The sequence below is a fragment of the Condylura cristata genome, unplaced genomic scaffold (assembly GCF_000260355.1).
Source record: "Condylura cristata isolate star-nosed mole 26May11 unplaced genomic scaffold, ConCri1.0 scaffold00008, whole genome shotgun sequence".
Lineage (NCBI taxonomy): Eukaryota > Metazoa > Chordata > Mammalia > Eulipotyphla > Talpidae > Condylura > Condylura cristata.
In genome coordinates, this window is record NW_004567109.1 from 28,129,169 (window position 1) to 28,156,934 (window position 27,766).

General features: G+C 35.1%; 1 protein-coding gene across 1 annotated transcript; it reads left to right on the forward strand.

Annotated features, from left to right (window-relative positions):
- Positions 1 to 4,011: 4,011 nt before the first annotated feature.
- On the forward strand, positions 4,012 to 14,068 carry LOC101631188 (chromosome unknown open reading frame, human C1orf185). Its single transcript, XM_012722120.1, has 5 exons — positions 4,012 to 4,027; positions 7,823 to 7,928; positions 9,457 to 9,592; positions 12,200 to 12,236; positions 13,674 to 14,068. Exons 1-5 carry the CDS (start codon positions 4,012 to 4,014, stop codon positions 14,066 to 14,068), a joined length of 690 nt encoding a protein of 229 aa, XP_012577574.1.
- Positions 14,069 to 27,766: the final 13,698 nt, after the last annotated feature.

Below are 27,766 nucleotides of genomic sequence, written 5' to 3' on the forward strand. Positions count from 1 at the left end.
CTGAAGACTCAGGAAAGCAGACAGTAACAGTTTTGTCCTGGCGATTCTCTTCATGGCTGGCTAAGCACTTACTATATTTTATTCTCTGGGCCCAGACAGCAGTTTTCATTACTCTGCTGATAAGCACTTAGAATTCTTTGATTCCTAGGTATTTTATTCCCTCCTTTATACTTACCCTCAGCTTATGCATCTATTTAGTTCTGGCTTAAATCCCACCTCCTTCTCAGTTCTATAGTATAGCACACTCTTAGGGACATAACAGCCAATATAATTTACTCTCCTAGCAAACAATTCCTATCTCTGGTATTGGAATTTTAGGGTGTTGGGTTTCCTGTTAATCCCATAGTCACTACTCTGTTTTTGTTCTCTTGATTCTTCTTTGCTTACTAGAGGTCTCTTGAGAAGCAGCAACATCTATAACTAAATAGGAGTGGATTTCAGAAATGAAAAAGCACTAATATCTGGGTATTTCTTCTATATTCTTTTATATATCATCAATTGCTATTTATGTAATTGAAAAGCACCCTACAAGAACTAAGGGTCTTTGCTACTTGTTTTACGAATGACAATTTTCCATTTCATCAATTCTGTATTACCAGAAGCAGCAATTTTGGACAAAATTATACTTAAATAGTGCATTCTACCTTTTACAGTTATGCTTATATATTTTTTAACAGATAATAAATACGTAGATGGAACAGAAATCCAAATATACTAAACAAATAGGTACAACTAGGATAAATTGCATGAGAAATTTGTTTTCTTCCTAAAATTAAAATGGAAAACTTTCTATAATAGTAATTACCATTTACTAGTAGTACTAATAGTACCAATTATACTTAAGTAATTGTTTGTTTAAATCTGCTGTTAAGGACTAATATAATATTTTGTGAAGTTGATAATGTAAAATAAACTGCTATAAAATCTGTTTCTCAAAACTGTAAAAGCTTTCCTCCAAAGTTATTAACTAAAATATCTCCTACCAGAGGATGCTGAAGCTACATGAAAAAAAGCAAAGGATGGCCTTAATTATAGCATACCTGGCTAATTCAAATGAGGAAAACTAATATTTTAGGCCATATTCTAACAAGAGACGTATATCTCTTTTGGTCTATGACCTACTCACCTTTTGGAAAGAAGTTTATAGAGAAAAGAATCTAGGAAAATGCAGGGGAAGCTTAAGAGATAACACTGGAAGATGACTCTAGGGAAAGTCAAAAGACTCTTCTGTGACATCTTAATGTTCTGCATCTTCTATAGTCATAAACAAAACTCCCTAGCACTGTTTAAAAAGAATACCCTCGGCCCTCCCTGGTGGTGCAGCGGGTTAAAGCACTGCACTAAGAAACTAAAGCCACCACTGCATGAGTTCGATTCCCGCCTGCCCCGGAGGTGACCACATGGCGAGGCAGACCTCTCCTAACCCGCCCGCTGCTCCCCTCAGCAGTGTACTTCGTCGATCTGCCTGTTCTGCTCCCCACTCTGTCTCTGGTGAATCCTCTCACGCTCCGCATCTCTGGCCTGTACCCCAGTTCTGTACGAATAAATAAATAAATCTTAAAAAAAAAAAAAAGAATACCCTCAGTGATTGAATCAATGACAAAATAGGCAGCATTCCCAGCAAAGTGACTATTCAGATCTTTTTGTAGATGACAGTATGAAAATACATATTATCTTGAGGTATCTTTTACAACTTCTCTCTGGTTATAAGGTGAAATGAGGCTTTGCAGATACTTGCACAAAAGTTTTTTATAGTCAGAGAGAGCTTGAGAAAAGTTATTATTGAAAGAAAAAAAGATTATTTCAGCCAAAATCACCCTCCTTCAGGAAAAGGTATGTGGGGGAGAAGAGAAGGCTAGGAAGCCTCTTTATCAAGCAGATTACCTCACAAGTGCAGACCAAGAAACTCCAGATTGGTTGATCTAGATGATCAAATTTTGGGAGAGGATGAAACTTCAATTAGGTTACATATTAAGTCTGGGAGAAGCCCAGGCATGAAAACTTCCATTTTAGATTCTTTCTGTTTTTCAATAATATATTCCACCTTTGTTCATCCATTCATCCATCTGCTCATGGATATTTAGGTTTTCCACACATTAGATATTGTGAATAGAGTAACAAACATTGAAGTGTTAATATAACAAGCTCAAGATCTGTTTTCAGTTCTTTTGGATAAATACCCAGAAGTGGGTTTGCTGGATCATATTAGTGATTCAGTTTATAATTTCTGGAGGAATCTCCACACAATTTTCTACACCAGTTGCACCATTTTGCATTCCCAACAACATTATACAGGGTTTCAATTTCTCCATATCTTTACTAACACTGTCTTGTTTTGTTTTGATAACAACAGCCCTGAAATGTGTGAAGTGACATCTATTGCACTGTGGTTTTGACTTGCAGTTCCCTCATGGTTAATGATGTTGAATCTCTGTTAACCATTAATATGTCTTCTTTGGCAAAATGTCTGAGTCTGTAGTCCATTTTTTTGGTTGCTGAGTAATATTCCATTGTATATATGTACCACATGTAGTCCATTTTTAATTGGACTATTAAGTTGGCGTGTGTTTGTGTGTGTGTGTTTTGTCATTGGGTTATAGCTTAAATATTTTGGAAATTGGCCTCTATGGTCTGCAAATATTTTATCTGGTTCTGCATGTTGCCTTTTCACTCTGTTGATTACTTCCTTTATAGTTAAGGTTTCTATTTGTCTATTTCTGCTTTTCTTGCCAATGCTTTGGTGTCAGATTCATGACTTATTCCTAGACAAATGTCATGACACTTTTCTCTTATCTTCATCTAAGAGTTTAATAGTTTCAGAAGACAAGTGTTTTCTTTTACATTGATCTTATATACTGCAAACTTATTAAACTCAATTGTCCTACTAGTTTATTTAAAATGGAAAATTCTACATACATGACAACATTCTCTGTGTGTCTTAGTTATTTTGAGTTGCTGTAACAAAGTACCACTAGCTTGGTGGCTTATAAACAACAAAAACTTATTTTTACAGTTGTAGGGGTTGGAAATCTGAGATCAGATTTATCTAGTCACAGAGTCAGATTTTAAATGTGGTGAAAGTGTCTTCTTGTGGTCCCTTCAGATAATTGAAAGGGCTTGGGAGCTATGTGTGTGTTTTTTTTTAATTTATTAAAGCAGTAATCCCATTTATAACACCTTTGCTCTATGACCTCCTGTACCATCACATTGAACATTAGAATTTCAATATGTGTTTATAATAGCCAAGTTGTGGAAACCTAAATTCTCAAAAAAGTAGCTGTATGGATTAAGAATGTGTGATATAATTTATATACACATGCCATATAAACTATATATGGCATGTGTATATATATATATCATAACTGCTGATTCATTTTAATGTATACATGTTCATTTAGGTTTTCTATTACTTTTGGTCACTTTTTAAGTCATGTTTTAGGTGTATATAATTTAGAGTAAATTTATTGAAAATATTTTATTTTAATCTCTCTCTATGTTACATATATATGAAAAGGAATACTACTCAACTACCAAAAAAGATAAGCTCCAGCCATTGGTGGCAACATGGATGGAGCCAAAAGGGATTATTTTAAGTAAAATTTATCAGTGGGAGAAGACAAATACCAGAGAGTGTGACATGTGTGTGAAATAGAGAAAAGCAAAAAGGGTCAGATCAAACCCAGCTTTTATTTTTCTGCTATTTCATTGGCTTTCAGTTGTTTTTAAGATTTTTTTGGGTTTTTTTTTTTGGACATAATTTGTTCAACTTACTCTAGTTTTCAAGGTTATTTATATAGTTTTCTAACATTGCAGTTTTTTACTATAGATTTTTCCTTAGGTAGTTTTAATGTCATCTAACAAATCCAGGCTTGGTTTCTAAAATTTCTAAAGTTCCCTGGGGATCATATCAATGCCCACCATCCTTAAGAGAGAAAGAACATGGAGAAAGATGTTTGGGAGGTTTTTATGACATCATTTCCACTCAAATTCCATTGGTTAGAACTCAGTCACATGGCTTTACCTAATGGTATGGGAAGCTGGAATATGTAACCTAGTTTTTTGCCTGGGAAGAGGAGGAAAATGTATTTGAAAAGCTAGAAATCTCTTTCTATTCTCTGGAAGAGCTTGTACAAGATAAGAAATACTTGAATTATGGGTATACAGTAAATTGTAAAGTTACTGGGGCCTGCTATTTTCTTTGGGGGAATTTTGTAACTGCTGACTCATTTAAATGGACACATGTTCATTTAGGCTTACTATTACTTCTTGAGTCACTTTTTGTAAGTCACTTTTTAGGTACATATATTTTAGAATAAATTTTAAAATATGTTAGCATAAATTAATCAAAATGTTTTATTAGTCTCTGCTTTAATTATGTTCATTCCTCATTATTAACATTATTTATTTATGGCTTTTATTTATTTCATTTGGTTAAATTACTAGAGTTTTGTTAATCTTATTAGGTTCTACTAGGAATCTTAATTCTTATTTTATTAATTTCTGTTCTTTATTATCTCTGTCCTCTGAATTATTTAGGCTTATTTTGTTGGTCTTTTTTAACTTGCAATTTGGATGTTAAGTTCATTATTTTACAGCTTTTCTTTCTTTCCAAAGCATGCATTTAAGGGCATACATTTCTCTTGATTTTGGCTCCAAAACTTTGTTGTTGCAAGTACTACATTATTGGCTAGTTCTATGTATTTTAATTATCACATGAATTATTTATGTTGTGATTTTAAATTCCCACAAGCATAAGCTTAAAATCTTAGGGTATATAAAGGCTATTAACTTTAAAATTAATTACATTGTTGACAAAGACTGTGGTAATCTATTAGTAATAATTCTAAAAACTTGTTAATTCTTGTTTGATGGCCTGGTATATGTATGTCAAGTTTGAGATGTCTTTCCATTTATTATGTTATTCATTCTTTCCCATATAAGGTATTCTTAATTATAAATAACATTATTTATTCCTTACTCTAACTCTGTGAAACAGATGTTTAAGTGAGGACATTAACGTCTAGTATCTTAAGTAACTTTTCCAAGTTCACAGACATAGTCAGCCTTCAATCAGATCAGAGACCAACTATAACATATCTGCGCTGTCAGATTTTTATATTGGTTGCATATAAACTCTGCTTACATTTCATTATAGATTTTTAAACATTCAGGAAAAGGATTATTCTTACCTAATAGCTTTTGAATCCCTCATTAGTTGCCTCAAACAGTACCTCACACCTGTTTGATGTCCAATGATATCTATTGAATTGGAATAAACCGCTTAAAAATAACATAGACCTGGAACTAAATCTGGCAAAACTCTAAGGGCATAAAAAAGGTAGTTTGTGACTATTCAAAAAAGAAAGCAGAATTTGGAACTCAGGAACCATTCTAAAAAATAACCTGAAAGCACTCCTGGGTACAAATACCTAGTAATCCTGGATAAATTTGTCTCAGTGACATGTCAAAAGCTAGCATATATATCTAGATATCCTTTATGTATCACTATATATGTGTACCTACATGTATATCCATACATATTTTAACATATTTTTCTAGATATAGATAGCTGTATTAAAGGATAGACTGAGAAAGAGGAATCTACAGAAACAATAGAGAACGCATGAGGTTAATAAGACCTTTCAATTTTGTGCTACTAAAGTTGTTGGATATAGCAGTTGTGAAGTAAAAATTCTCATTTAAGAGTTTTGACAACAAATGGTAAGAAAAGGGTTAAATAAAAGCTGAAGGATATTGTGGGGAAAGCATTTTAAGAGGGAAGAGAGTTTAAGACTTACCCACTTTCGCTGTTATCTCTCACTCATTCTGTAAGGTAGAACTCAGGTGTTATCCTTATGAAACTGTTCCTGCATTTCATCAAACTGATTCTGTTCTCATAGTATTATCAACTGTTCATTACATAACATTTAAGAATATTTTCATGAACTTATCTATTGCCTTGTCCCCTTCAGAATGTAAATTCCATAATCATATTTATTTATCTTGAAATCACCAATTCTTGTCAAGGGTTTGGCAGTAAAAATCTCTCAATGTTTAAATTATGGAGCCCAAGTCTCACAACTTATCTTATTTGCATTTCTTAATGTAATTGGGCAAGTTCTCAGTATTAAATTTCATTTCATTTAATCTTTGTATTCAAGAGTTTACTCCATTTAAAAATTTTTGAACTTTTTATTTCCAATAATCCACCTTAAACCTTTTTTGAATTGGCTTTTATTCAAAAGCCCAGGACTCCCTTCTCACAGGGATTTTGGTAAAAGAGACATTCATTGTACCAAAGTATGATTTAGTCTAGGTTATTTCTCTGTATTCTGTTTCTTCTTTTGATCATATAGATTTTTAGCTCATATTTAAATAGAACTCTATCTTTTTAATTTTAAAATATTACTTTACCTATCTTGTTTTTATTCTTTAATACTCTCTGATGTTTATTTACACTGCTATACCAGTATGTGCCAACTGGGAGCAATTCTACCTCCCCCCACAAGGATATATTTGGTACTGTGAACAGACATCTTTGGTAAAATGTACAGGACAATCACTCAACAAGAACTGTCTGGTCCCAAATATTGATATTATTGATGTTGAGAAAACCTGTTCTAAATAATTAAATAGTACTGTATTTTTTCATATGTAATATCATTAAGTTATTTAATAGACTTCTGAATGTGGGACATTTAGATTTTTTTCTTTTTATATTATAACTATCACTTACATAACTTCTTTGGTACCATTAATTAGTTCCAAATGTAAACATTTCTGAACCCAAAGAAAATTAAGATTTGAGAGGCACCATCTTGGAAGCCGAAAATTACTCAGGAAACAACAAAAATATGGGGACAAAGTCCTTATCATGCTTGATCTTTCATGGAACTTATGTTTACAAATAGAGACCTTTAACCAGCTTTATACTTTTAGACACTTTACCTCAAATAATATACTCCTATATCACCTTAGTGCCCTTGAAAACTATATAACCTTTTTATAACTTACTTTATGCTCTAATAACTTGATTTCAGGATCTTAACGAATACTTGAGCAACCTGACTATAATTATCTCATGCTTTTTAATACATACTAGTCTAATTCTTCTTAATACATACTAGTATTTACATGATTGGTAGCAAGGATATTATAATTTATAAAATTGGTTTTAGTTTACTGCATAATCTTAATTCAGTTCCTTTTTACTCAGGACTTAAGTTCATCATCTGTTAAGATGAAGGAATTATACTATGTAACTCCTATAAGTTTTTCCAATTATAAATCGATGGTTTATTATTTTATATTCCTTTCATTTAGCAGGCAATGGTCTTTTACTATTCCTGAGATACAGTGGAAATGAAGCATTTAAAGATTTCTAAGATATTTTTAAAATTCCTTTTTTTTAGTATACTCATACAATGATTGATGATACAATCTTAAAATGAAAAGTATCTGATCTCGGAAGATGGTGAAGAAAGAGACTATAAAAATAACACTAATCTCTACAGCTAGTCTGGAAAGGGAGAAACTAGATAAGAAAAGGAGGTGACATATGTATGAAAACAACATCTAGGTCTAAAATCCTGGCAGGGTCAGAGAAAGGTGCCCTAAGACCCAACCAACATGCGGTCCATGCAACTCTCAAGTGCAGAAACTTGGTGTTTGTTAGAATTGCTTCAGATCAGAATTTAATGTCTTAATATTTCATTCAGTAGCATTTGAAATGTCATAGATATGACATAAGATGTGTCTTTTAATTTCACCTAAAGAATGAAGATACATGCATGAAGTAATTTTTTATAATTTATTTGTGTAGGTTTTTTTAACCACTTAACCTATTTTCTGGCTGCTGGTGCTGTTACTCTGGGAATTGGTTTCTTTGCTTTGGCATCAGCTTTGTGGTTCCTAATTTGCAAACGAAGGTAAGGTTTATTAGATTATTGAACTTTTTTCTTTGAAAAAGCCAACAACAAATTTAAATATTTTACTATTCATTCTTTAATTGGTCTTGGACACTTGATCAGGGAAAGCTATACATGTGTAAAATAATCTGAAGAAAGAAGTTCTAAAAGTATTATAGTCCTAACAGTACAATAGCAATATTCACACATTAAGGTTTTAAGGAATAATTAAATTAATTTTATTACTTAGAAAGTAGAGTTTGAATTATAAAGCTAAAAAAAGTAAGTTTTTGACTACTAACTTAAAGGTAAAAACACTCTTTCTTTAGGAGATATTTAAGAAAAGAGCAGACAGAATGTTCATGGTTTAAATGGTATCTTTTGCCAGAGGCCCAAAAAACGATACCTGACACCTCAGTTCCTTTCCACTCTAAAATTGGCTTTTAAATTATCTAATCAATTCAATGTTTGCTCTGTCTAATGTGAAAAGTATACATCATAACATGATCTTCCCACACACAGTTTCAGTGTTCCCTCCTGCAGATGAATAAATCTATCCATTTACACAAATCAAAATATAGAAATTATTTACATATTCATTCTTTCAACAAATACTTGTTGGGTGTCCGCCATTGTTCTAGGTACTGATATGACTGTGAACTAGTCAGACAAGGTTCCTAGACTGGTTTCATAGACTTGCAGTGCCACTGTGAGGAGACAGATAGTGAACTAATAGGGAACATGTTAGGGAACAATTTTAATCTGAGACCTGATGTAAAGAAGGAGCCAGCCATGTGCAAACCTTGTAGAAGAAGTTTCAAAGCTCAAGGGATAAAATGTAGAAAGGCCCCAAGTGGGAATGATTTTGGTACTGCTAAAGAAACGAAGACCAGTGTAAATAAACCATAGTAAGAGAGGTGGAGAGGGAGCAGATCCTGAAGGAGAATGTGGGTCAAACATGGTTATTTTTTTCCTCTAAAGATATACTTTCTGGGCCTCCTTGGTGCCTAAGGGTTAACCCGCCAGACAGCTGACCCACATATGGAGCAGCAGACCTCTCCTGTCTCTCCCACTGCTCCCCTCAGCAGTGTATTTCAGTGGATCTGCTTCCCATTCTGTCTAGTGAATTCTCTCACTCTCCACTTCTCTGGCCCGTACATCATTTCATGTATGCATAAATAATTTTTTTTAAAAATTGAGCCATGAGTTTTATTTTACTTAATTTCTTTTGCTATAAAGACAAATTTATGAAAAGAGTAACATTATAGACAACTGACTCTCTCACAACAAGAAGAATATAAAAACCTAGTGGTTAATCTTCAAATTGGAAATATTAACCTTGCACAAGAAGTAGCTTAATTTAACATTCTATGAATAAAACAGGTGTAATGAAATCAGTGACATATAGGAGGGAAATATATAAGCTGATTTGTGTTTTTAAACAGTAATATATTTTCTTCCTCTTTTAAACCTTTACATATAACTACCAAATGATTTTAATTGGTTCATAATTCATGTTTACTAACATTCTTTATAAAATATTTTTCAGAGAAATATTTCAAAACTCCAAATTTCAAGCAAAGGATGTGCGATGTAGGCACAGGCCATTAATGGCGAAGGGTAAATCTCATCCTCAGTGTGTTTTTATTTCTCGAAATTTTCATACTGAAAAATTCCAATTACAGGTAAGGTATATTTCCTAGCACTCCATTCAAATAATTTGACACCACGCTGTTAGCACTGTAGTCTTGAAATTTTTAAATACAGGATATACACAGTTATTTTAAATTTGAGATACAAAATATGAAGTTAAATTTAAATTGACCAAAGCAGTTAGAATTAATCTCTAGGGAACAAAAACTAAGGAAAATGTCTCCATCTACAGTTGCATCTCTATATCTCTAGCCTGAGACCCAAATTTGTCTTTTTTGGAATTGTTGAGGAAAACAGAAAAGAATAAATGTAAAACCACCAAAATTACCAGGCCTGTCAAAGGATAGAAATTTGTAGATAAGTTGATACTCAGATAGCCAGATAAGCTAACCTAACCAAATAACTGAAATTAAATAGAACTTAGCAAGGATTTATTAAGCCTTGCAAACTCTAGACTGGCCTACTGAGAATGGTAAAGTGGGCCCCAGACAATGGAAATGCTAGTATAGTATAGTAGGAAAACGAGATACATAATTAACTTTCTGTAATGACGTAACTGCCAGAAACATTACATAGAAGAAAAGGCTAGTAGAAATTTAAAACTCTGGTTTAACTAAACAGAACAAATGCGGTAGGTCCTTATTGAATGTTGTCTGGGGAAAGGAGATTTTGAGTGTAAAGGCACGTAATGGAAAGTATTTTACCATAGGCTGGCTGATGAAAGTTAAGTTCCTATAGCATATTTCTGGTCACAAAACCATATGCAAACTTCTAAAGACTCCAAACACTTAAAATGCTAAACATAATTTGTATCCATCTATTCATTCATGCATTCATTTTCCAACCTGCTCCTTTCAGACCAGGGTGTTGGGTGACCAGAGCCCATCCTGTCAGCCCAGGGCAAAAGGCAAGAACTCTGGACAGCTCACCACTCTAGCCCAGGGTACACATCCATCCCACTCCTCCTGGGACAATTTCAACATGCTTGTGAACCTGACATGCACATATTGGGGATGTGGGAAGAAGACAGAGGACCTGCAGGAAACCCACACAGAAATGGGGAGAACCTGAAAACTGCATACCAACAGTGGCCCCTGGGCAGAATTTTCTTCTCATCAACACTTAACTAAAATGACTGAACGAAACAACATTATTCCAAAACCTACTATACTTTAATGGTCTTACAACATGTATAAATAAACAGCAGCACGGATAGATGCCAGTGTTTTAATGTACATCCTGAATACTGAATTCAAATTCAATTTAAATTCAGTATTCATTCATTTAATAAATATTTTTGGAATGCCTATCGCAATACTAGTTTTGGCACTGAGGCTATATACTCATATAAGATATGAATCTAGGCTTAGATAAGCTAAAAGAATTAAAGCACAATGTGTTATGAAAAGAAGTAATATGTTCAGTAAAAAATGTTTGTTTGGAGCCTCAGGCTCATAGTAGAGAGTGATGGGGAGAAAAATCATCTTTTATAGGGGATACTTTCATGCTTTCATGTCTTGGCTATTATAATTAATGCTGCAGTGAACCTGAAGGGTCAGGTGTCTTCAAGTGAGTGATTTCATTTCCTTCAATTAAAATACCCAAAGGTGGGATTGCTGAGTTACACGATGGATCTATTTTTTTTACTTTTTGAGAAACTTCCATACTGTATTCCATAATGGTTGCACCAACTTACATTATCAACAGTGTATAAGAATTCCCTTTCTCCACAACAAGGAAGTTATCTATGTTGGCCTTTATACACACACACACAAGTATATATGTATGTATGTGTGTATATGTATGTATGTATATGTACATATACCTGTATACATATGTATATAAAAGGTAAAAAAGTGACAAAGTTGTTGTGGAAAAAATGCTATTCTATATATCCTATGTGTTTATGTGAAAAAATGCTATTCTATATATCCTATGTGTGCATATATAGATATTACATATCTATTCATCCCACTTTCATTTTCGCTCACTCCATCGCAAAACACTTTCTTAGTCCATTGTTTAGATCTTGAAGGAAAATCTGAATCAACATCATTGCAGGAGGATATCAGAATTAATACACCCAAGCCCCACTCACAGAATCTTTACAGTAGGTTCTCTCTGATATTATACCCAAGAATCAGCATCTTAACAAGTACATCAGGTGATTCTAATGCTCTAAGTCTGAGAACTACCACATTACCAGCTTCCCAGAATACAGCTGGCACGCATTGTTTGAGGAAATACTTTATTTACTTCAAAATGGTTGAAATTTTGTAAAAGTCTTCAGCCGGAATTCACTTTTCTTTTGTTGTTAATGAAATGAGTAAGTCTAAGCATCCCAATTGCTGGGGTTTTTTTGTTGTTGTTCTGTAGTTTTAACTAACTTTAAGTTAGAGAGAGGAGAGAAAGAATCCTAGTGCACTCCTCTGCAGAGACTACCCTCTTGAACCAGTCTTTATTCTTTTTTCAAGATGATAGCTCAAATCTTTTTCTTTTCTATCATTATACTTTAATGAAGTAAATTCATGACAGAAAAAAATTCTATCAGAATTTGTTATGCTAATACTATTCTTGTATATATGGAAGTCATTATATAAAAACTGTTTTTAAATACAAATAATATTTTTTTTATGTAGGGGGAGCAAAGAAGAAAGGAAACAACGCAAACAAAAGGTACTTTTCCTCAATATTTATTAAAAGAAGTTGTAATCAACTTATACTTGATTAATATCTTAAAGAATTAAGAGGTTATCATAAATGTTAACTAAGTATTTTTATAACACATGAAAATTCAAGGGAAAAATTAGTTCATTAGTAAGTGAATCCACATATATTTTTAGAAAACAAACTTTCCAATATCACCTGATGTTAAAATGTGAAATTTAATTTTTGTCCCTATTTATATTCAAAGGCACCATACTCAAGGCTATATAGTACTGCTGGAGGGCAAAAGGTCATTGCCCCTTATATATATTGCATAGTATGTCTTAATATCTTGAAACATTACCCTGCTGCATAATATCAGGAATGCTCAATATAAAATGTAAAAAGATATGTAAACCAGTTTCATAAATTATTTTATTTATAAGTTAATATAAAGGATATTTTATGATGTTATAGAAATGTGATAGTTTCTAAAAAAATTTTTTTAAATATCAATCAGTAGCATAAATAATGGAATGGTAGAAGAACTAGAGCCTTAAAAATATCAAAAATCTCGATTGAAATTTATCTTTTTATTTGGTTTGTGGATGAACTGTTTTTCCAGGCCTCAGTCTTAGTGTTCTCTTTTGTGAAATGCTAACAATAACAACCTTGATGAATTATTGATTGGAAAAAAATGGGATATGGAAGTATTCCAATCCAGTTTATAAATTGTAATGATCTATAGGAAAGTTGTTACTTTTATTGACATAAAGCCAATCCACAGGCTTTTCCCACTGTGGACAAACAGCTTATAACCTATCTGCTCAAGGAAGTATATATATTTTTAAGTTAGATAATTTTAAACTAACTAGTCAACAAACTAGTTAACTTTTCAGATTTTAAGGGACACTCAAAAACTAAGATTTCTAGCCTACGTAGGTTGACTTTGTTCAGAACAAACTTTTCTAATCTTCTTTATCATGAAGATATTGCCAATTCCCAGTTACATATTTAGCACTATACAAATGATAGCAACTCAGAATTTTCACTGTAGCATCTTCCTGCCCATTTAATTCTAAAAAGTCTGCATTTAAAAAAGAAACATTGGGCCCTCCCTGGTGGCGCAGCGGGTTAAAGCACTGCACTAAGAAGCTAAAGCCACTTCCGCATGAGTTCGATTCCCGCCTGCCCCGGAGGCGACCACATGGCGAGGCAGACCTCTCCTGACCCGCCCGCTGCTCCCCTCAGCAGTGTAATTCGTTGATCTCTCTGTTCTGCTTCCCACTCTGTCTCTGGTGAATCCTCTCACCCTCCACATCTCTGGCCTGTACCCCAGTTCTGTACGAATAAATAAATAAATCTTTAAAAAAAAAATAAAAAAATAAAAAAGAAACATTATCTTTATAATTAAGATTTGGCTCATGAATATGTAATATTCATAGTAAATCTAATTTTCTCCTATAGCAATTGAAGATCACTCTAAAGATGAGTTCTGCCTTGCAACAAAAAAGGTTATTTGTGATCCCTCAGAGACTAGTGTGGCAACAAACTGCAGCAGTGCTACCTTAAGCATATCAACAATACCATCAGATTCTTGTTATAGTCAAAGTATAGAAGCTGCTGATGACTGGTTTACTGACGATTCTCCATCAAAAAAGAGCTCACCAATGCCTCTTCTCAGGGAACCTCTAATAGAAAAAGTATTTTCATACCTATCAACCATTTCATTAGATGAATGTACTGAAAATGTACTGCGTAAGACACTTTATGATGATCAAAAAGATGATAACATTAAGGAAATATTTACGCGAAGAAATACAGAGGTTGAAATACAAAACCTTCAACATAATATTGAATGATTTTTGGGGAAGCTTTGTATACACTGAAATCATGTAAAGTTAAAATTGAATGACCAACTTCTGAGTCTCTTAACATATCCACTATTATATTGTTTTTTTTTTACTCTCTATTATGGAGTAGTCCTACTTGCCTTTCCCATTTTTATTTCCAGAAACAAAATTACAAGAACTAGAGTGTTGTCATGAACACTAACTTAACTCTTTGTATCTCATCAAAAGACATAGTAATACAAATGTATTTCAATATACAGAAGAATTAATTTAAGAAATCTTCAGCACAACTATATTTTTGAATAAAGAATTCAGAGCATTTCCTTATACGATTGACATTTTCAATTTATTTTAATGTGGGTCAGGCTGGATGGAATACCTCCACCAGCTTTTTTGAATTTTAAATACATAAGTCATCTGCATTTCAAATCTTATTATGTCATGATTTTGGTAAGCAAAAACAAAACGGATTGACCATTGAGAGGAGCTTGGAATATTCTGAAGAATCCAAGAAATATTTTTTTTCTCTTCTCTCATATCTAGTTCTAAGAATGAACCCTTATCCCTCACACCCCCTTGATGACAATGGAAGCAGCTATGCACATAGGCACCTGAATCAATGAAATGATCAGAATTTTTCTGTCATCTGAGAGACCCAGGATTAAATTTCTATTTATAGTTTTGATGGGTTTCTGACATCCACCATGTAATTCATCTTTTTTCCTTTTCTCCTAAGTGTTCTCCATATAACTAGTTTCTCCTTTTCTTTCTCCTGGGGGGTGGGGGGGAATCAACAAAGAACAATATAATTTTTGTATTTAAATTACTCATACCAAGACCTTTTCATATTGTCCCATGAAATCTATCATACCTATTACACTAAGTGAAACTTGCCTCAAGTAAGATAATAGCATTATCTAGCTTATCATTTCTGTGCCAGGGAAAATATTAAAAAGGATTAGAACACCTCTCTTTTGAAATACCTGGTCATTTCTACACAGTATGCTTATGCATTGTGATAACATCTCCCTGTATCCACCCTAAATCTAATGAATCATTTCAGCTCAAGGTCTGTAAGAACCCGTTTTTAAAAAAATTGTTTGTTTCTTGGTTTTTTATCTTATTGCCTATCTTGTGAAGAAAGTTGTCTCAAATATTGTTAAGATCCTAAAGCTTCCTAAGATATTTGAGTTTGGAGATAACACAGCCTATCCTTGACTAATCTCTGGCATAGAAGGAATGAACTGGGGAACTATGGGCTGCATGTTCCATCTTATGGTTTGGAAGGAAAATAAAAACAGCCAATCTACAATGCAAGAGCAATGAAGCATTTGCAAGGCGGAAAGCAGAGATCAGGAGAAAACGTGATTCCTGTCATTTGAACAGTGCTCCATCCCCTTGTTCTACTCTTCATGAATCTTGCCCTTGGCTTAGTAAGAAAACCCTTGTATCCTAATTATAAACTCCCCTTTTTGCTTACCCTGGCAAGATTTTATTTCTGTGACTGGCTACCAGTGACTGAGGCCTATTTTTAACTATTGTTCTTGATTTTGGCACAGTTCCCTTGTAATTTTATAAGTTCTCATTTTTTGCATAACTTAGAATATTATTTCTGTTACTACAACCAAAGAATCACAATCAAATTCTGTCTGTAGAGCTGAAGCTACCAAATGGAGAGGTTATAGGGATAGGAGCAAAAAGGGAAGGAGACCCAATGGACAATGGAAAGAGATTTCTGGGGCTTAGTGGTGGGCAAGGTGTGATAACCTGTATTTGTAGAAATGTGAATCTCTACCCTTAAGACATATACAGTATTATAACCCAACAGTAAAAAATAGGAAACATTTTTTTAAAGATATTCATTTCCATAATATACAAGAAACTTAATGATCAACGGAAGGAAAAAAAAAACCAAAATCCAATTATCCAACTTAAAAAGAGCAAGTAACCTGAACAGTCATTTTTCTAAGAAGACATACAAATAACCAGCAGGTACATGAAAGGGCTCAGCATCACTAATCACCAGGAAATACAGATTAAAACCCCTATGATAGATCTACCTCACACCTGTCAGAATGATTATTGTAAAAAAAGACAAGGGAAATACTGGAGAGAATGTGAAGAAAAAACTACTGGTAGAAATGTGCACTATTATAGCCATTATGAAAAACAGTTTGGCAGTGCCGCAAAAAATTAAAAATAGAGAATAAATTAGAAATAGAACTACCCTATGACCCAACAATTCTACTCCTGGATATACTCCCAAGAAAGTGAAATTGGTATCTTGAAGAGGTAGCTCCACTCCCATTATTACTCATGCCAAGACATGGAAATAACTGAAGTGCCCAGGACAGATAAATGGATTTTTAATAATGGTTGATATATACAGTGGGATAATGACACATAGGCCACATGAAGAAGGAATTCTGCCATTTGTAATATGGATGACACTGGAGGTCATTATGCTAAATGAAATAAATCATACAGAGAAAGACTCATATCAGTGGTACAAGTGGTATTATATGAAGCTTTATATGTGAGATCTAAAAAAAGAGATTGGGGGGAAATGGGGAGGTGCTGGTCAAATGATACAAACTTTCAGTTATAAAATAAATGCACTCTGAGGGTGTAGTGTATAGTCAAATGACTGTTATTCACAGTTCTTTATACTTGAACTTGCTAAGAGAGTGGATCTTAAGCATTCTTACCACACACACACAAAAAATAACTGTGGCGTGATCAACCTGTTGATTGTGGTAAATATTTCACAATGTGTATGTATATTACTTATCATTTTGTACATTTTAAATATATACAATTCTGTTAGTTCTACTTCAGCAAAATTAGGAAGAAAAATAATTTCTTCCAAAATTGTTGCAGCATATTCTACAACTTTAGAAAATTGTCACATTTTTGAAGATCATGACAATCTCCTTATCAATAACCCAAAAATGAAAACAACAGCCGGGGCCTCACTGGTGGCCTGAGGGTTAAGTCTCAGCACTATCACCACTAAGGCCTGAGTTCAATCTCCAGTCAGGTAGCAAAGCTACATACGGTTCAACAGACCTCTCCTGTCACCCCCTCTACTTCCCCCAGCAGTGTATTTCAGCAAATCTATCTGTTCTGTTCTGTCTCTGGTGAATCTTCTCACCTCTTGCCTACATCCCAGTTCTCCAATGCAAAAAATAAAACTGGAAAGCAGTGAGACTTGTGTTCTCTTGAGGAAATACCTGGTTTACTTGTTTTTATATTTTAAAATACATAAAATTCCCATGAAAAATATAAAAGTTACATGTAAGTTCCCAGAATAAACAAGTATTGATATTACCTTAAAAAAAATGTTTTTAGGTTTTACCTAGGCCAGACTTTTGAGTGTAGGATCTAGTATAACTGCTCTACTAAAGCATTCCTTTTCTGTGAACTCTGATGCCTTGTGTCTAATCTTCCTACTCCTACTCTGACTCGTCATACAAAATATTCCCAGCCCCCTATGTGAGCTGTGGAATTGTTTGATCTATCACTTTCTAACATTCTTTCCCCAGCCTCCAGTAGTTTCTTCATTTGCATACACAGATCAATATTTAGCCAAAGACTTAGGAAGAACCCTCCACAGATCCCCAAAGTTTTTTACTCAGTTATATCCTCTCTGGCACTCTGCCTCTCCCATCAGCCTTCAACTCTCGAAACTTCAGTCTCCTGAACTCAACAAGCCCACCAGACTCTGGAGTTCCTTTCTCTGCAGTATAAAGGCTTCCTCTAGGGTGCATATTGGGGAAGTCAAACAGCTTACCTCATTCTCAGGGATCATAGTTATGCATTCTGTTGCGCAATGTCTGAATGATGTTTTGTGGTTATTGTGTTATTTTTCTGGCTAAGTGAAAAGGAAAATCTAGTCTCTGTTACTACCTCATGGTTTAAAGTGGCAGTACTTACAACCTCTGGTTTTGCATTCTTCAGATCTACCTACTTCTTCTTTTTTTTTTTTTTATTTGTGCATACAGAACTGGGGTACAGGCCAGAGGCTCAGGGGCGGTGAGAGGCTTCACCAGAGACAGAGTGGGGAGCAGAACAGGCAGATCGAGGAAGTACACTGCTGAGGCGAGCAGCGGGTGGGTCAGGAGAGGTCTGCCACGCCATGTGGTCACCTCTGGGGCAGGCGGGAATTGAACTCATGCGGAAGCGGCTTTAGATTCTGTGTTGTGCTTTAACCCGCTGCACCACCAGGGAGGGCCTCTACCTACTTCTTTGTAAGGTGAAAGTGATGCTATATATTTGTAAATCTAATACAGTTACTCCTCATTTAAAATCCCTTATTTGGACCCTCCCTAGTGGTACAGCAGGTTAAAGTGCAGCACTGTGAAGCTATCAGCAGCCACTTCTGCACACACTTCCTCACAAGTTCCATCCCCGGCCTGGGAGGTGACCCACATGGTGTGACAGGCCTCTCCTGACCGGCCCTCTGCTCCCCTCATCAGTGTATTTCAGTGGATCTGCCTGTTCTGCTGCCATCTCTGTCCCTGGTGAATTCTCTCACTGTCCCTGCACCTCTAGCCTGTACCCCAGTTCTGTATGGATAAATAAATACTTAAAAAATAAAAAATAAAATCCTTATTTGTTTGCATCTGACAATAGTAGCTTTCTTAGATTTTAGGTTCCAGTCATCCTAAGTCTTTCTGCACATGTTCCTATTTCACACCCTGCTCCTTTATCCTCTAAAGACAGCTCTCTGTCTGTGCTCAAAGGGTACGAATATCCAGTTATGAGTCTATTCTGCGAAATTAATGTACAATGTGGACTGCAGTTAAGAAGGTATTCTCTATACCTGAAAGCTGCTAAGGGAACAAATCTGAAATATTTTCCCTGCAAAAAGAAATGGTAATAATTATGTAACATGGTGGAGTTGCTAATACTGTAATGGTAGTCATTTTGCAATATATATGTCTCAAAACAACACATTGTACACCTGAAAATTATACAGTATTACATGTAAATTATATGTCAAATGGGAGAAAAAAATTATAGCTGTGTCCTTTATGAAGATTCTGGAAAACACTCTGTTTTCAGGCATCATCAACCCCTTCCTTCTGTATACCTATATTTTATCTAGTACTGAATTTAGCTATGTAACAACTACTACTATTAACATTAGTACTGTGTGTTCATCTCATAGTATTTATTATTTACTTATCTATTCCCCCTACTAAATTGTAAATTCCTTAAAAGTAGAGCTTGTGGGGCCCACCCAGGTGGTAAGGCAGGTTAGGACGCAGCACTGCAAGCTCACTACAAACTAGCTGCAGCCGCTTCAGTGCCAATCCTATCCCCAGCTACAGGAGGTGATCCACATGGCACAGCAGACCTCTCTTGACCCGCCCACTGCTCCCCTCAGCAGTGTATTAAGTCGATCTGTCTGTTCTGCTCCCCACTCTGTCTCTGGTGAAGCCTCTTACCACCTCTGGCTTGTACCCCAGGTCTGTATGAATAAATCAATCTTAAAAAAAAAAAAAAGTAGAGCTCTTATCTTTTCAGTGTGCCTATCTTCAGGGGTTAGCACCATGCATAACACATAATAGTAGAGTATAAAAACCATCTGAGAATTCAGAATTAGTCCATTCACCCTACCCCCATAATCTCAAATTTGCTTTCTTCTATCTCAGTTGTTGCTATTCTAATCTAAACCATCATTTTATTGTGTCTACATTATAACAAGTCTCATTAACTACCTCTCCCTTCTTTCTTGCCCTTTAAAAATTCATTATCTAATGTCCAGAGTTGAAACATAAATTGTCACAGCCCTTTTTCAAGAATCTACCACCAGGTCTACCACCAGTATAACTAATGTGCTTCTGTGTTTTGTTTTCATTACTCAGAACAAAGAACCAAATTTCCAAAGGGGTGCTGATGGAATGAGGAAAAAAGGGATTTTAACATGATTTCAGCATGCTCAGAAATGTTTTTAATTTCTGTCCAACATGTAGCAAGTGACACTGTATTTTCAAAATTCATTTTTCATTCTTCATTAGTTGTTACAACAATATAGCTGCATGTTTACAGTCAGATGTAAATCTTTTGATGAAATAAATGGATTCCAGAACAAAACGAGTTTCCAAGTGTTTTCCTATTGTACTAAAATAAATTCCAAACTCCTTACCATATCCTATATAGCCCTATATGTGAAACAACTTCTTTCTGCCTCATTGACTTTGTTTCAGATAACTTCCCTGCCAGCTCAGTACATTCCAGTCACTCTGGACATTCTGTTTCTCAAACATACCACATGTTTTTGTCTTAGGCCTTTGCACTTGTTCCCTCTACGTGTAATGATCTGTTTTTAGAGTTTTGCATGACTGATTCCTAATATTCTGATTTCATCTCAAATATCACTTCCTTAGAAGGGCTTTAGCTAACCTTCTTAAGCAGGACCCTTAGAAGAAAACAAAAAATTCCTGTGATATGGCATTGGGTTAGAAGTAGGGGTATGTAAATGTTTTGTATCTTTATTTATTATGCTGATATTTTAGTACATACTATATTTTATGTACATATATATATATATATACGTGTTTACATATATTAACCAGCAAAGAGCAAAGTTGTGCTTAGATCTTCTCTCTTAAAACTACTCCCCACTCAGAGGAAATCATATTATTTGAAGAGATGGTTATTTTAGGGCTAAGGCAAGGAAAGTACGAAGTGAACCTGGAAGCTTTCTTTTGCCTAAAGTAAAGTGTTCATAAATTGATAGAACCAGGCCAGACAGACACCTGAGCTAGCATGAAAATTCTCCCACTGATCAAATTAGGAAAGTTTGAGATCGAAATAAATAATAATATAATGTACTGAATATAAAAAGAATGTGTAGGGCCCTCCCTGGTGGCACAGTGGGTTAGGACGCAGCACTGCAAGCTAGCCACAGCCACTTTAGTGCGAGTTCAATTCCCAGCCCCGGAGGTGACCCACATGGCGCAGTGGTCCTCTTCCCTCTTGCCCGCTGCTCCCCTCAGCAGAGTACTTCATCAACCAGCTCGTCTTGCTCCCCACTCTGTCTTTAGTGAAGCCTCTCACCCCAGCCCCCACACCTCTGGCCTTTACCCCAGTTCTGTATGCATAAATATTTTTTTTTAAAGAAAATGGAATATGAGATAAGTTTTTTCTTTTACATAAAGGACATGGACAGAAATCCAACTAATACATGTAGAAAAAAATTATATTGTCAAAAACTTCCATTTTGCAACTTCCTTAGTAATAACTGTCCCATGCAAGAAGCAGTATAACACATTAGGTTTAATACTGTTAAAAACAGAACATTCTTGGTCTTCAAGAATCAGCCATAGTTTATGTATAAAAAAATAAATACTAAAATACCAAATATATGAAAGACCAAATGGCAGGTTAGAAATGCAATGAAAAAAAAAAATCTACCAGATGGCCCTCCCTGGTGGCGCAGCGGGTTAAAGCACAGCACTGAGAAACTGAAGCCACTTCCGCATGAGTTCGATTCCCGCCTGCCACCTGCCCTGGAGGTGGCCACATGGCGTGGCAGACCTCTCCTGACCCACCCGCTGCTCCCCTCAGCAGTGTACTTCCTCGATCTGCCTGTTCTGCTCCCCACTCTGTCTCTGGTGAAGCCTCTCACGGCCCCTGAGCCTCTGGCCTGTACCCCAGCTCTGTATGCACAAATAAATTAATTAATTAAAAAAAATCCACCAAATGATCAAACTAAGTGCTCAAATTTGTATTGCAAAAAGTGGAACCAGCTGAAATTATTTATCTCCTGATATGATACACGAGAAGAAAACAACAACTTCTATGTTGTATTTCTACACACACACACACACACACACATACACCATCAACCTGAATTTAACCATGATAAAATAAGCAAATAAATCTAAATTAAGGGGTATTTCATAAAACTGACCTAATTTATTTTAAAATAGCAATATCATGAATTGATAAAAAGACCAAATGGCAGGTTAGGAAAATGTTCTTTATTAAATGAGATTAAAGAAACACGTCAACTAAATGAAACGTGATACTTGATTGGACTTTGGATATCTCTAGCGCTCTTTCTCTCTGTCTCTTTTTCTCTCTCAGAGACACACACAAACATAGTTATAAAGAATATTATCAGGACAATAGGAGAACATCCTCATTCTTAAGTGTCACTTGCTGGAGCACTTAGGAATGCTAGTCCTCACATCTGTAAAATAATGGTTCAGCTCACTATCTTGAACTAGAAGCCCCACTTATTAACTGGTAATAAAAATATCAATTACTTTGAAAAGTTGGCTTAGAAATGATAGGCAAGATGAACTGCAGAGAAATTATATAAGAACATACTGTACTAAACAGAAGCAATCTGAGCTGGGTCTTAATCTAAATAGTCTGCTTGACAGAGAAGTAAAGAAGAACACAGGCAGAGAGGTCAGCAAGCCATGCATGGACAAGGGGAGCAGGAACTTGTTTAGGAGTGTGGCAGGACTCTGGAAAGGCACATAATGTTGGCAGAAGAGACTAGACAAATATACTGAAACAAGACTGTGAAGGATTTTGAATGTCGAAGTTCAGATCTGCATGTCTATAGGCAGTGGGAGCCATCAACTATTTCTTAAAAAAAAGAAATATGTTTTGGGAAGAAAATAATAAAGTGTTGAAATTTTTCTCTATACCCACCGGTAAAATTCAAATTAAAAAATTTCAAGACTAGGGCCCTCCCTGGTGGCGCAGCGGGTTAAAGCACAGCACTAAGAAACTGAAGCCACTTCCGCATGAGTTCGCATGAGTTCAATCCCCGCCTGCCCGGGAGGTGACCACATGGCGTGGCAGACCTCTCCTGACCCGCCCACTGCTCCCCTCAGCAGTGTACTTCCTCGACCTGCCTGTTCTGCTACCTGCTCTGTCTCTGGTGAAGCCTCTCACCCTCCGCATCTCTGGCCTGTACCCCAGTTCTGTATGAATAAATAAATAAATCTTTAAAAAAAATTCACGACTAAAGAAAGTATGTACAGAGAAGTGATTGCTGCTTAGCAAAGGGAAAGAAGGCAGGGGCCAGATGAAATCGGAGAGGGGGCTAAAATTAAATTCAAGACTACAGAAAGTTTTCATGTTAAAGCATAAACACTATTTTCTGTCGCTTTCCCATGTTGAAGTTAGTTAAACCATAAATGACTTAAGAGCATTTAAATAAATTTACAAAGTAAACTTCAGGAAATTAACATTCTTGAGATCTAAGTTTGCTATCTAGTTTTATGTATCTTTAGATAAATATTCAAAATACTAAAATATTTTGTACCTTTCTTTGAACCTTCTAAAATTGTCTTGTTTAATATTAAAGTGATTAGCATTATATTTCATTTTCAGGGTTTCTAAGTTCAGGAGGATAGTAATTATTAAGTTTTAGATTCCTTTTTGCTCTTCTATTCAAAAACACAAAAGAGTCTTTGTTCCAGTATTAGCAGCACTATTTTTTAATAGGCTTTTACCAACATGCTTCTGTCTTTGCTAGTGTTATTCTTATACACATGTAAACAAAAGCTAGGCCAACAAAAATAAAATGAAAGTGGCATTTTAACTAACCAATTTAAGCCAACAGGAGATTTTGAAACATTAGCAACATTTTCGTATGAATCAAATCAAATAACATCTGCAGTACAATTGAAAAATAAGTTGTACTCTCTCCTGGATGATCAAAGCAGGGTTGGTTTCCTGCCCCCCTTTCACCCCCACCCCCAGTTTTGGGACCTTTTGTTTTCACCCTACTTCAAATTTAGGAGTATTTCATCCAACCCCAGATGCCCTCTAAATACAAGTTTTTCAGGCATGGCAGAAACATTTTTTAAATTTTCAATGTATTTCTAAGTTATATGACAATAAATTTAAAATCACCTCATTGAGATATAATTTACATACCATGCTTCCTCCCACTTAATATGTGTAATTCCATGTTTTGTTTTAGGATAATCAGAGTAACACTGTTATCACTATGATCTTTTCTTTAGGCTTTTTTCAAAGCTGAGATTATCATTCATATACCATAAAATTAACCCCTTGAAAGTATATTATTTAGAGTTTTCAGTATATTTGTAAGATTGTACAAACACTACCACAATTTAATCTAATGATTTGAGTAATGATTCATTTTGATCATTACTCAAAAAAAGTTTCAGAAATGTAACAAAGACTCTCCTTAACCAAATTTTAGTGGGAGTCCTCTAAACCCTCCTAGGTGTCAGTGACCTTATTAAATCTATAGTAACCAGTTTTAGTTAGAATCTTGTCAAGTCAATTTAGAGAGGATGACAACCCTTGATTTCGGATCAGATTTCTCTTCACCATCACTCCCAGAAGATATCTGAGCACCCTGACAGGGCTTCTGCAAGAATCTTGCAGGTCACTTTAGCTAGAACCCCTGCTTATCCTTGATATTTCTGCTCCTTTATTATAAATCCCTACTTGTCCATGCGGTGTTTGGAACTGAGCCCCATCCTCTTCCCTTGCACCCCTAATGCAATAGTACCTGAGTAAAGCCCGTTAACTACTGTCCAGCTCCAGTTTTGACACCTGGTAATAGCCACTTACAATTTTCCCATCTTATCCCCTTGCAAACACTGATGTGCCTTGTTTCAATGGATTTGTCTGTGCTGTAATTTAATGTAAATTATACAATACATGGTCTTTCGCTTAGATGTTTTCAGTGTTTCAAGACTCATGAAAATTATATACACCTGGTTGGTCAGTACTTTCTTTTTATGTCTAATATTTAATATAATGGATATATCACATTTTTATTCATCCCAATACTCTTAAGTATTAAAATCTTTTGTGCAGATTCAGGTTCTGGCCCCTGCTACTCCTCCCATCCAGCCACATCTCCACCTTCATTGCTAAGTTACTAAGCTCCTTCCAGCCTCTCAACTGAGAGATACCTTCCTCCCCAGCACTATGTGCACATTAGCCCATCTATCTTATCTCAGTCCAAATGCCACACTCTCAGAGAGTGTTACTCATTCTCAGCTGTGCAAGTCTTCTTACTCACTGTTAAAGTAGCCTCATTTGACCAAGTTACACTCACTCCTGCTGTATAAAAATATCTGTTTTGCATCCTCATGATATCCTCAGTGCCACATAATAGGTGGTCAATAAATACCTGCTGAGTCAGTGACATGATACAGGGTAAACCAAGACCATAGGTGCTTGACATCAGGAGCAAGACCATCAGATAACAATCCATCCAAAATCTTCCCTTTTAATTTCTGTCAACAAGGTTTTATCTTGTTAAGCATATATCTGACTTAACTCATTTTCACTGCTGAATAGTATTCCACTATATAGGTATATCACATTTTTACTTTTATATTCACCAGTTAATTAAAAAATTATGTAAATTGTTAATATGTTGATACCAACATAAGGTAGCAATTAAGTTTTATGTGTGATAAGTTCTGAAAAGCTACTGACTATATGAAACTATCCTATGTACAAGATAACTACAAAAGAAAAGCTTTATCATTCATATCCTAAAAATGAACAATGTAGAATAATTTGAAGGGAAGAAAAGGTATAAGCATGTGCCTGAAGGGTACTAAGGGAATCCAAATTGTTAAAGGGTGAATGTTCTAAGGGTTCAGCCATCTGTGTGCACAAAGGCCAAAAAAACAATACTTGGTATGAAAAATCATCAATTGGTGTAAATAGAAAAGTACAAATAACCAGAATTAACTCAAGAAGAAATAGGAAACCTAAAGATTATCAACCACTAAAAATTATTTTAAGGTGTACTAAAAAAAAAGTATCATGTGAGTTTTAACAAACTCTTCGTAGAAACAGATAATTTGCTGTTTTTCAGATAAGAAATAGGTCTCCTTAACCAATCTAATGATGCGGGGATAGCATGTATATTCATAATCTAGAATGTTAAAGTAGGTGAAAAATATTGGAAAAAGTGGAAAGTCACAACATGAAGTTCAAGTATTTTCAAATCCAAATCTGAGTTTAGTATAACTCAACTTTCCTGATCTTAATGGAAGCAAACTTACCAATATTTTCAAAATCTACTTATGAAATGCATTTTCAAAATGTACTTTAATAGATGATAAAAGCATAAATATATAGGGGTATATTTTTTCCCCCTTTATGCTGAGGCTTCATACAGGGGATGCTACTAAAGTCTAAGATGTGTAACATCACTAAGCATTAGAGAAATTCAAATAAAAACTACAATGAGATATCACTTCATTTCCATTAGGATGGCCACTGTCCAGAAATGCTGAAAATAACATGTTGGCGAGATAGTAAAAAACTGGAATCCTTGTGTACTGTTGGCAGAATGCAGAATCATGCAGCTAGTGTGGAAAACAGTAGAGGCTGCTACTTGCTGCAACATGCCTGAATCTTGAGGACAGCATGCTAAGTGAAATAATCACAAAAGGACAAATACTGTATAATTCCACTTATATGAAGTATCAAAGTCGTCAAATTTTCAGAAACAGAAAGTAGATTGTGGTTGCCAAAGGGAGATTGGAAGAGGCCCTTTTGCATGCTTTTGCCAGATGGAAAAATTCTGGAGATCTGTGAACATATTAATACTACTGAACATTACACATAAAAATTACTTTTTTTTGGCCCTCCTTGGTGGCACAGCGGGTTAAAGCACAGCACTGAGAATCTAAAGCCGCTTCCGCATGAGTTCGATTCCCGCCTGCCCTGGAGGTGACCACATGGCACGGCAGACCTCTCCTGACCCACCCGCTGCTCCCCTCAGCAGTGTACTTTGTTGACCTGCCTGTTATGCTCCTCACACTGTCTCTGGTGAATCCTCTCACCCTCTGCATTTCTGGCCTGTACCCCAGTTCTGTATAAATAAATAAATCTTAATAAAGAAATAAACTAATGAACATTTTAAGTTATAAATAAATAGAATCAACTCTTACTTTGAGGAACTCTTGACTGGCAGTTGATAATCGCTTTGGTGCTATGGTTTCGTTTCAGCAATCGTTTCTACTAATAATTAATTTAGCAGGATGAGAGTATTGATGTATTTAATGAATAGGTAACCATGAATTTTTTTACAGATGACATAAGGGAGGTAATTCCTGCTAACATTTAAAATAGATTGTACATCCTTTAAAAGAACAAAATCTTATTTTTCACAATAAAAGGAAAAACAGCAAAATAGAGAAAGGTGAGATGATGTGAGCTAGAATCCTACCTCTGCCACACACTGAACCTGCCACACACAGGTTACATTGGACATAGTTTAGTTTCCCAATAAGAAAGATCCACTTAAAAGAGTGTTTTACCTGGCAACACTGATGTGGGGATTAAATGAGATAAATGATGTTAATGTGGTTGGTGGTGGTCAATGTTTTTATAAATAAATCATACATAAATACGTATGACATATAGTAAGGTTTAGTATTGTTTTGTGAAAGTTTCGCTTTACATGTGTGTATACAAATGTATATGTATGAGAGTTGGATTATACTGTAAGTACATTCCTTACAATGGACTGTGGGGCTTGTTTTTTAGTTCAAAACCAGTGTCACTCAACATAAGGTCCAGAGAGATTTACATTAGAATCATCTGGAAACCTGTTACAACTACAAATTCTTGAATTGCACTCCTTAGCATCACAGTTTCCAAGAGCAGAATTTAGTAATCTACATTTGAGCTACTTCCCCAGATAAGTCTCATCTATGCTGA

Bases quoted from the DNA above. Each gene is read 5' to 3' on its own strand.
- LOC101631188 (XM_012722120.1), top strand. The intron at 7,929-9,456 runs GTAAGGTTTATT...AATATTTTTCAG, and splicing joins TTCCTAATTTGCAAACGAAG to AGAAATATTTCAAAACTCCA. The intron at 9,593-12,199 runs GTAAGGTATATT...TTTTTTATGTAG, and splicing joins CTGAAAAATTCCAATTACAG to GGGGAGCAAAGAAGAAAGGA.